At 43.9% G+C, this 12,123-nt stretch overlaps 2 protein-coding genes across 2 annotated transcripts in view; both read right to left on the reverse strand.

Moving 5' to 3' along the window:
- The window catches only part of LOC143955498 (uncharacterized), a 97,726-nt gene that overhangs the window by 68,823 nt on the left and 16,780 nt on the right, over positions 1-12,123 (reverse strand). The gene's annotated exons all lie outside the window — the stretch shown is intronic.
- LOC143955686 (uncharacterized) lies at positions 1,421-10,946 on the reverse strand. Its single transcript, XM_077465796.1, has 2 exons — positions 10,850-10,946; positions 1,421-9,406 (listed from the first exon to the last, which is right to left on the reverse strand). Exons 1-2 carry the CDS (start codon positions 10,862-10,864, stop codon positions 7,577-7,579), a joined length of 1,845 nt encoding a protein of 614 aa, XP_077321922.1. The 5' UTR covers positions 10,865-10,946; the 3' UTR covers positions 1,421-7,576.

The following is a 12,123-nucleotide window of genomic DNA, read 5'->3' on the forward strand; positions in this document are numbered from 1 at the left end:
TTTGAAGGCTTAGTGGTCATTTCAGTCCCATGGACTAATAGTTAGCACTCTGGATTTTTAATCCAGGGATCTGAGTTCAAATCTCAGCGGGACCTTATGTGGAGACTCACCGATCAGTTCTGTTGAATGGTGTAATGGTTAGTACTCTGGACTTTGAATCCAGCAATCTGAGTTTACATCTCGTGGGACCTTATTTGGAGGCTTAGTGGTTATTTCTGTCCCGTGGACTAATAGTACTCTGGATTTTTAATCCAGGGATCTGAGTTCAAATCTCAGCGGGACCTTATGTGGAGACTCACCGATCAGTTCTGTTGAATGGTGTAATGGTTTACACTCTGGACTTTGAATCCAACAATCTGAGTTTACATCTCGTGGGACCTTATTTGGAGGCTTAGTGGTTATTTCTGTCCCGTGGACTAATAGTGCTCTGGATTTTTAATCCAGGTATCTGAGTTCAAATCTCAGTGGGACCTTATTTGGAGACTCACCAATCAGTTCTGTTCCATGGTGTAATGGTTAGCACTCTGGACTTTGAATACAGAGATCTGAGTTCTTATTTCAGTAGGACCTTATTTGAAGGCTTAGTGGTCATTTCAGTCCCATGGACTAATAGTTAGCACTCTGGATTTTTAATCCAGGGATCTGAGTTCAAATCTCAGCGGGACCTTATTTGGAGACTCACTGATCAGTTCTGTTGAATGGTGTAATGGTTAGTACTCTGGACTTTGAATCCAGAGATCTGAGTTCAAATCTCAGTGGGACCTTATGTGGAGACTCACCGATCAGTTCTGTTGAATGGTGTAATGGTTAGTACTCTGGACTTTGAATCCAGCAATCTGAGTTTACATCTCGTGGGACCTTATTTGGAGGCTTAGTGGTTATTTCTGTCCCGTGGACTAATAGTACTCTGGATTTTTAATCCAGGGATCTGAGTTCAAATCTCAGCGGGACCTTATTTGGAGACTCACTGATCAGTTCTGTTGAATGGTGTAATGGTTAGCACTCTGGACTTTGAATCCAGAGATCTGAGTTCAAATCTCAGTGGGACCTTATGTGGAGACTCACCGATCAGTTCTGTTGAATGGTGTAATGGTTTACACTCTGGACTTTGAATCCAACAATCTGAGTTTACCTCTCGGTGGGACCTTCTTTGGAGGCTTAGTGGTTATTTCTGTCCCGTGGACTAATAGTGCTCTGGATTTTTAATCCAGGTATCTGAGTTCAAATCTCAGTGGGACCTTATTTGGAGACTCACCAATCAGTTCTGTTCCATGGTGTAATGGTTAGCACTCTGGACTTTGAATCTTGAGATCTGAATTTGAATCTTCATGGGACCTAATTTGGCGATTGCCAGATATTTAGCCGAACAATCGTTGGTCAGCAGCCTGTACAAGAAATCGGTCCATAGACAAACATCATGTTCAAAGTACAACGGGCTAATTTCTTTATTATCACACATAGATTACATCAAATACAAAGAATTAAAAACATATAAAGTAAAACAACAACGCTTTGAAAGCAATATAATATTTAGCATTATCGTGAAATTTAAAAATAAAAAAACAAACCGATAATTGATGAAAAATTGATAAAGTACACAGAGTAATGGTATAAATATATAATTGACTACCAATATACACAAGACTTGTTTATTTATTATAGCCAAGCCTTTTCCTAGTAGATTTAAGCATTTGACATTGCTGTAAATTATTCTCCTCTATTTCATTGATGATCGATCTCCCTATTACTATAAAAAGAGATGAATCTTCCTCTTCTCACTGGGGATTCCGCACTTAGAAGAGAGCCCGGATTTGTTTCATCGGCAATGACCAGCTGATCACAATACAGATTTATACCACAGACTGGAACTTTCACTTTACCTGCTGGAGGATTCCACCACCAGGAATGAGTGTACTGGGGAAGAATGTGTAGGACTTATCAGATTTAATGTCTTTTGGAATTTTACACTTCCTTGCTAAAAAATCCCCAATACACACATTGTTCCATCAAAAATAACCTAATCCTGATAGAGATCTTCTTTTATCATCAGTCACCATCCACACTACATTCTCCGACAGCTCTCCTCCACCATCCACACTACATTCTCCGACAGCTCTCCTCCACCATCCACACTACATTCTCCGACAGCTCTCCTCCACCATCCACACTACATTCTCCGACAGATCTCCTCCACCATCCACACTACATTCTCCGACAGATTTCCCCCACCATCCACACTACATTCTCCGACAGCTCTCCTCCCATCCACACTACATTCTCCGACAGCTCTCCTCCCATCCACACTACATTCTCCACCAGCTCTCCTCCACCATCCACACTACATTCTCCGACAGATCTCCTCCCACCATCCACACTACATTCTCCACCAGCTCTCCTCCACCATCCACACTACATTCTCCGACAGATCTCCTCCCACCATCCACACTACATTCTCCGACAGCTCTCCTCCACCATCCACACTGCATTCTCCGACAGCTCTCCTCCCACCATCCACACTACATTCTCCGACAGATCTCCTCCCACCATCCACACTACATTCTCCACCAGCTCTCCTCCACCATCCACACTACATTCTCCGACAGATCTCCTCCCACCATCCACACTACATTCTCCGACAGCTCTCCTCCCACCATCCACACTACATTCTCCGACAGCTCTCCTCCCACCATCCACACTACATTCTCCGACAGATCTCCTCCACCATCCACACTGCATTCTCCGACAGCTCTCCTCCCACCATCCACACTACATTCTCCACCAGCTCTCCTCCACCATCCACACTACATTCTCCGACAGATCTCCTCCCACCATCCACACTACATTCTCCGACAGATCTCCTCCCACCATCCACACTACATTCTCCGACAGATCTCCTCCTCCATCCACACTACATTCTCCGACAGCTCTCCTCCCACCATCCACACTACGTTCTCCGACAGATCTCCTCCCACCATCCACACTACGTTCTCCGACAGATCTCCTCCACCATCCACACTACATTCTCCGACAGATCTCCTTCCACCATCCACACTACATTCTCCACCAGCTCTCCTCCACCATCCACACTACATTCTCCGACAGATCTCCTCCACCATCCACACTACATTCTCCGACAGATCTCCTCCCACCATCCACACTACATTCTCCGACAGATCTCCTCCCACCATCCACACTACATTCTCCGACAGATCTCCCCTCCACCATCCACACTACATTCTCCGACAGATCTCCCCTCCACCATCCACACTACATTCTCCGACAGATCTCCCCTCCACCATCCACACTACATTCTCCGACAGATCTCCCCTCCACATCCACACTACATTCTCCGACAGATCTCCTCCCACCATCCACACTACATTCTCCGACAGATCTCCTCCCACCATCCACACTACATTCTCCGACAGATCTCCTCCCACCATCCACACTACATTCTCCGACAGATCTCCTCCACCATCCACACTACATTCTCCGACAGATCTCCTCCACCATCCACACTACATTCTCCGACAGATCTCCTCCACCATCCACACTACATTCTCCGACAGATCTCCTCCCACCATCCACACTACATTCTCCGACAGATCTCCTCCCACCATCCACACTACATTCTCCGACAGATCTCCTCCACCATCCACACTACATTCTCCGACAGATCTCCTCCACCATCCACACTACATTCTCCGACAGATCTCCTCCACCATCCACACTACATTCTCCGACAGATCTCCCCCCCCACCATCCACACTACATTCTCCGACAGATCTCCCCCCCCACCATCCACACTACATTCTCCGACAGATCTCCTCCACCATCCACACTACATTCTCCGACAGATCTCCCCTCCACCATCCACACTACATTCTCCGACAGATCTCCTCCCACCATCCACACTACATTCTCCGACAGATCTCCTCCCACCAACCACACTACATTCTCCGACAGATCTCCTCCCACCAACCACACTACATTCTCCGACAGATCTCCTCCCACCATCCACACTACATTCTCCGACAGATCTCCTCCTCCATCCACACTACATTCTCCGACAGCTCTCCTCCACCATCCACACTACATTCTCCGACAGATCTCCTCCACCATCCACACTACATTCTCCGACAGATCTCCTCCACCATCCACACTACATTCTCCGACAGATCTCCTCCACCATCCACACTACATTCTCCGACAGATCTCCTCCACCATCCACACTACATTCTCCGACAGATCTCCTCCACCATTCACACTACATTCTCCGACAGATCTCTTCCACCATCCACACTACATTCTCCGACAGCTCTCCTCCCACCATCCACACTACATTCTCCGACAGATCTCCTCCACCATCCACACTACATTCTCCGACAGATCTCCTCCTCCATCCACACTACATTCTCCGACAGATCTCCTCCACCATCCACACTACATTCTCCGACAGCTCTCCCCCCCGCCATCCACACTACATTCTCCGACAGATCTCCTCCACCATCCACACTACATTCTCCGACAGATCTCCTCCCACCATCCACACTACATTCTCCGACAGATCTCCTCCTCCATCCACACTACATTCTCCGACAGATCTCCTCCAACATCCACACTACATTCTCCGACAGATCTCCTCCACCATCCACACTACATTCTCCGACAGATCTCCTCCACCATCCACACTACATTCTCCGACAGATCTCCTCCACACTACATTCTCCGACAGATCTCCTCCACACTACATTCTCCGACAGATCTCCTCCACCATCCACACTACATTCTCCGACAGATCTCCTCCACCATCCACACTACATTTTCCGACAGATCTCCTCCCACCATCCGCACTACAGTCTCCGACAGATCTCCTCCACCATCCACACTACATTCTCCGACAGATCTCCTCCACTATCTACACTACATTCTCCAACAGATCTCCTCCCGCCATCGACACTACATTCTCTGACAGATCTCCTCCACCATCCACACTACATTCTCTGACAGCAATCCCTTCATTGTTAGCTACCTTCTTCCCAATGACCACCAATTTAAAGAGGTTTGTCACCACTCATCCCCTATATAAGAAGGCCTTTCACTTACCATGGATGGAAGGATAAGAACCCTGATTGAATGGTACATTTTGTTCAAGCCATTTCTCGTTTCGTACTCATGATTTTTATAAATGTCCATTTATTGACAGAGTTGATCATCTGTTGACACATATTGTGTCATCATTGTATATTTCTTACCCACATTTGTTGCACACCTGCAGTAAAAACTTGAGAATGAGCTTCGGATTCACCATGACATCCAAACCCAAGTAGAATTTAATGGGAAGATTTGGCCTGTTCATCCACCCACCTGAACCCCTGGCTGCTGTAACCTAAGGTCATTCATTTAGTGGTGGTATTACTTCCAAGTGACATGTAGTGGGGATGTCTTACAGCCACCCATCAGCTTGTTTCTAACTCTAGTGAAACTGGCAGGAATCCCGGGAGAGGTCTTTGACAAAATATTGTCAGGCCTACATTTGGTCAATGACGTCAGCCAACATCTCCATCCGGTTTGTTGACATTCAGCAACCAGCCTGGGAACTGTAATTTTTTAAAGGAGTAGAGATGGGAGGGGATCTTTGTGAATGGGAGAGGAGAGGATCGCTGTGGTTTGGAGAGGATCAAGAACTTAGAATTTTTCACTGTTCTTCCCTATTTACATTTTTTGTGTTTATTATTTTTTGTGAGGAGTAACAATGGGTACTATGTACCTCTTTCTTGTTCGTATAAGAGGGAAGGTCATATATCTGGTGTACGGCTTATCTTAAAGCAAGTTTTCAGATTCTAAGCCCTTGTACGCACGGTCGGAGATTCCGACAACCAAATCCGTCGGATTATGTCCGTCGGATTTTGTCCGAAACTGTTGTATACACACAGTCGGACAAAGTTGTCGGAAAATCCGTCATGATGATGTTATTTTGTTACGACGGGACTACGTTCACGCTAGTAGCCAATAGCTTTGGTGTAGGAATTTGATCTGAGCATGCGTGGCACTTTGTCCGAATGGAATTCTCTACACATGATCGGAGTATGTCCGATCGGAGCATTTTGTCAGAAAATTTTACCGACATGTTGGAAAACTTGGTCCGTCGGATATTCCGACGGAAACAGTCCGATGTAGACCACACACAGTCGGAATATCCGACAAAACGGTCCGATCGGACACATTCCGTCGGAATCTCTGACCGTGTGTACAAGGGCTAATAGTTCACCCCCCCCAACCCACTGACCTACATTTCCTGCGAAATCAAGGAACAGAAGGCTCACCAACCTAGCGCATTACCTTTGTGATGACTTTATTCGTGTTAAAAGAGCAGATGTAGACTCACAAATACATCAGCAAACAAAGGACATCAACGTCCAATGATGTACTTGAAATGGCTTGGTCATCTAGATCAGGGTTTCTCAACTCCCAACCGCAACACTACCTGCCTGGAGTTTGCATGTTCTCCCTGTGCCTGCGTGGGTTTCCTCCGGGTACTCCGGTTTCCTCCCACAATCCAAAGACATGCAGGTAGGTTACTTGGCTTCTGTCCAAAATTGGCCCTACTTTATGAATGGGGACCTTGGATTGTGGGCTCCTTGAGGGTAGGGACTCAGGTTGAACTGGATGGAACTCCAGTCCTCAAGTCGCCCCAACAAGTCACATTTTCAGGATTTCCCTCAGATGAACCAGCTGTGGTAATCACTAAGGCCGTGAAACTGATCAAATCACCTGTGCAAAATAATAGAATGCCTGAAAACATGACCTGTTGGGGCGCCTTGAGGACTGGAGTTCCATCCAGTTCAACCTGAGTCCCTACCCTCAAGGAGCCCACAATCCAAGGTCTCCATTCATATACTAGGGCCCTGATCTAGATGAGTCTCAAGAACTAAAAAAACCTTCAAAATCTGAAGCTTTTTCGAGGGGGAGATCCCAATAATTGGCTCTTAGAAAAAGAGGGGGATCTCCCCTCGAAACAGGTCAACCTTTTGGAAGGTCTTCTCACACTTGGGACTCATCTAGATGACCAAGTTGTTTCAAGACTTTGACCTTCCTTATTTGCTGATGTTTTTTGTGAGTAAACATCTGCTCTTTTTACATGAATAAAGTTATCACGAAGGTAATATGCTAGTTTGGTTGTCACCATAACCACATCCTCCTCCGTACATTGCTGTTCACCCATCACATAGGTCTCCTCTTCTTCCTTCTTAACATCAACTTTTATATCAACCAGTTCTTCGCCCTAAAACCTTGAGACCTCAAAGAAGATGATCTCATTTGGTTTGGAATCCTAGAAGATGATCTCATTTGGTTTGGAATCTGTTCCTTGTTTTTGCAGGATTTCATCTCGGTTTCCCCTGGCCCGTAGGGGGCAGCAAAACCGGTGCAAATATCAAAACCGAAGATGTCTGATTTCTGCCAGTGCACTTCTCTCGAACGCTAGAGATTGGTCTTCTTTGTCTATATCCACAGTTCCACCTGTCAAAAGCCAGGTCGTACATTTGTGCATTAGTGCCTTCTCCCCCATGTTTAGTTAGACCTCTTTTATCTGTGGACCATTTTCTACAGTCGGAACGCAGTGAGGATGCTCTGCATTATGTAATCTTTGGTCTGTAAGAGGGCGCTCATTCGTGTGAATTCTCTGGTGTTTCAAAAGGTCTCTTTTCTCAGTGAAGCTTTTCCCGCAATCTAAACATGAATGAGGACGGTCATCCGCGTGAATTTTCAGATGTCTAACAAGGTCTCCTTTCTCAATGAAACACTTCCCACACTCTGAACACGAATAGGGACGCTCACCCTTATGAATTCTCAGGTGCCTAACAAGGTCTCCTTTCTCGATGAAACATTTCCCGCACTCTGAACACGCAAAAGGGCGCTCCCCCGTGTGAATTCTCTGGTGTTTAACAAGGTCGCCTTTCTGAATGAAACATATTCCGCACTCTGAACATGAATAGGGACGCTCACCCGTATGAATTCTCTGGTGTCTAATGAGGTCTCCTTTTACAGTGAAACATTTCCCGCACTCTGAACATGAAAAGGGACGCTCACCTGTGTGAATTCTCTGGTGTCTAACAAGGTCTCTTTTGTTAGTGAAACATTTCCCGCACCCTGTACATGAAAACGGGCGCTCGCCTGTGTGACCTCTCTGGTGGATCAGGAGGGAGAATTTCTGTGTAAAACATTTTCCACACTCTGAACAGGAGAATGGACGCTGACCCCTGTGGGTTCTCTGGTGTAAAATAAGCAGTTCCTTTGTGTTGAAATATTTGCTGCACTCTGAACAAGAGAAAATGTGCTCACCTGTGTGCATTTTCTGGTGTGCAAGAAGCTTTCTGTTTTCAGTGAAAGATTTCCCACACACCAAACATGACAACGAACACTCTCCTGTGTGAATTCCCCCATGGCTTAGAGATCTCATGGGATTGGATGGATCTGTTGATCCTTTAGCACTGTGAGAATCTAGATGGTCATCTGAAGTCATAGTATGGGATTTATGAGAAGATTCATCAGGAGTAGGATCCATTGATCTTCGGTGGACATCTGAAGTCAAAATATGAGATTTATCAGGAAATACCTCAGAATTTGAAGGATCTGTTGATCTTAGATGGACACCTGAAGTCAAAATATGGGATTTATCAGAAGAGTCCTCAGAGTTTGGAGCATCCATTGATCTTAGATGGACACCTGAAGTCAAAATATGGGATTTTTCAGAAGAGTCCTCGGAGTTAGAAGGATCCACTGATCTTAGATGGACACCTGAAGTCAAAATATGGGATTTATCAGAAGAGTCCTCGGAGTTTGGAGGATCCATTGATCTTAGATGGACACCTGAAGTCAAAATATGGGATTTATCAGAAGAGTCCTTGGAGTTAGAAGGATCCATTGATCTTAGATGGATATCTGAAGTAAAAATGTGGGATTTATCAGAAGAGTCCTCAGAATTTGAAGGATCCATTAATCTTAGATGGACATCTGAAATCAAAATATGAGATTTATCAGAAAATTCCTCAGAATTTGAAGGATCTGTTGATCTTAGATGGACATCTGAAGTCAAAATATGGGATTTATCAGAAGGTTCCTCAGAGTTTGAAGGACCCATTGATCTTAGATGGACATCTGAAGTCATAGTATGGGATTTATCAGAAGATTCCTCAGGATTAGAAGGATCCATTGATCTTAGATGGACATCTGAAGTCATAGTATGGGATTTATCAAAAGATTCCTCAGGATTAGAAGAGCCCATTGATCTTACTGACCAATAAAATTTTATTTTTGGAGAAATGTCACTATCTTCTGCAGCGCAATCTGGAGATATAATAGGATGTCTCTCCAACATATTTACATTTAAAAAAGTAGCGTCCATCTGTTGGAAAGAAATGTTTCATACATGTTACGTTTGTACGTTTTGCATTCATTGAGTCGTTTATATCAGTTCTACATTCAAAACTTTCCCAGAGCTCTGGCGTTGAATCGGATACAAATTATATCAGACAACTAACAGAAAATACAAGAATGCAAACCAGATCGATGGTACAGTACACTTATACCACGCCAGCCAGCAGTATCTGTGTATTGATGAGATTGTATAGTAAAGAATAGTGATGGACCTTCCTTCACCTAATTTCCTTAAAAAATTATAACATACTAAAGAATGAAAATATAACGTTCATGTGATGTTCAGCAGTGGGGGGGTCTCAAGTTTGACTTTTGACATCACCAAAGGGTTGTACATAACATTTAGGAATACTACAGAAAACTGTCATAGACAATGGACATACTATAGTAGTAGATGATCAGAGAGGAAAAAAAAATGGAAAGAATGGAAAGAAAATGTGAAAAAATAAACCAAATAATTTAACATGCAGATATTAATTTGATATATATATATATATATTGTTCCATATTTAGGATGTATCTGGTCTATAAATCAGAGGCTCTGGGTGGACAGTTGGATAAATGGCTCTATATTTAGGATGTATCCGGTCTATAAACCAAAGGCTCTGGATGGACAGTTGGATAAATGGTTCTATATTTAGGATGTATCCGGTCTATAAACCAGAGGCTCTGGATGGACAGTTGGATAAATGGCTCTATATTTAGGATGTATCCGGTCTATAAACCAGAGGCTCTGGATGGCCAGTTGGATAAATGGTTCTATATTTAGGATGTATCCGGTCTATAAACCAGAGGCTCTGGATGGACAGTTGGATGAATGGTTCTATATTTAGGATGTGTCCGGTCTATAAACCAGAGGCTCTGGATGGACAGTTGGATAAATGGCTCTATATTTAGGATGTATCCGGTCTATAAACCAGAGGCTCTGGATGGACAGTTGGATAAATGGTTCTATATTTAGGATGTATCTGGATTAGAAACCAGAGGCTCTGGATGGACAGTTGGATAAATGGCACTATATTTAGGATGTATCCGGTCTATAAACCAGAGGCTCTGGATGGACAGTTGGATAAATGGTTCTATATTTAGGATGTATCCGGTCTATAAACCAGAGGCTCTGGATGGACAGTTGGATAAATGGTTCTATATTTAGGATGTATCCGGTCTATAAACCAGAGGCTCTGGATGGACAGTTGGATAAATGGTAGAGTTGCCACCTCCTCCCTTTAAACCGGAACACATATTAATTACACAGGTTCTGAGGCTGATTTAATGTAGATAAGGCACCAAGTGAATTTAATTACCACCTTAATCAGCCAGAGAACCTGTGTAATTCATATGTGTTCGGGTTTAAAGGGATGGGGTGGAAAACTTAGTTACTGGGTGTAAATCTGAAATAAAATCGTATTACCTCCTCTGCTGCCATCTCCAGCAATGTCTGCTTTCTACTTTCTGGATTCGCCTCTGACCTGGATCTTCCTGTTCATTCTCTTACATCACTTCCTGTCTGTAGCTGACATCACTTCCTGTTGTTGCGTTCCACTGAAAATACGTGAGAGCACCACCTTGTGTTGAATATAAATACCGCAGTCTACGTAACGGTCATTCGTTTTGCCCTCTGCCTCATGGTCCGTCCTTCTATCAGCTTACGTCGGCACAAAGATTATACCTCACATCACATCCAGACATAAATAATACGATGAAAAACAACAATTTCTATAAAAGTTCTAATATTTATAAAAATGCAAAACTGTGGAATTAAAACAAATTGAAAATGACCATAAGACATATGAGGCTCAGTTCACAAAGCTTTAATACTTGTTTTTATTTTTTACAAGATTAGAATAACTATTAACACAAAATATATCTTTCGGCAAACTCAGATTTTCTATAATTTTTGTAAAAAATATATCACATTTTTGAAAAATGCCCACCAGCTGATCAGCTTCTTCAGTAAAGCAAAACAAAAGTAATGGCGTAGAGCAGCCAATGGCTATCGGTAAAAAGGCTCATCGGTGAAAGACAATTCCTGTTTGCATACGGGGGGGGGGGGGGGGGTGATGTATTTTTTTGGAGATCCTTTCTTCATCCAGTAGAACACAAACTTAGTAGGCAGACTGGGCTCCAGCTATCATTCCTTTGTATTCTTGTTTATGTATTGGCACCGCTCTTTGTTCCTCACCCATGTATTGGTCTGGCTGTCCTTGAATTGCCAGGATTGCCGGTTTTTTTGGTCAGGGGCGAAACGTGTTGGGGAACAGGGGAAGTGGGGAAGCAAGAGAAAACCAGAAGAGAAAAGGAAAAGTTAAAATAAATGCATGAAGAGATGTAAAAGGTCAATGGTCAAACCTTAATGTGCCGGGCAACCCAAGGCAGTGGTACAATGAGACCTTGATGGAGTCTCAATTGTATTGAAGGAACCATCGGGGATATAGATCAGAATATGGAAGACTTCTACCCTGTTTCCCCTAAAATAAGACCTAGCCTGATTGTCGATGTTGGCTGCAATATAAGCCCTACCACCCAAATAAGCCCTACCCTGTTTCCTCAAAAATAAGCCCTACCCTGAAAAGAAGACCTACAAGGACTTTAACTAGGGCTTATTTGGGGGGGGTAGGGCTTTTATTGCAGCTATCACCGACAATCACACTAGGTCTTATTTTAGGGGAAACAGGGTATGTATGG

This window comes from Lithobates pipiens, unplaced genomic scaffold (assembly GCF_037356315.1).
Source record: "Lithobates pipiens isolate NorthernLeopardFrog02 unplaced genomic scaffold, aLitPip1_a1.2 Scaffold_35, whole genome shotgun sequence".
Classification (NCBI taxonomy): domain Eukaryota; kingdom Metazoa; phylum Chordata; class Amphibia; order Anura; family Ranidae; genus Lithobates; species Lithobates pipiens.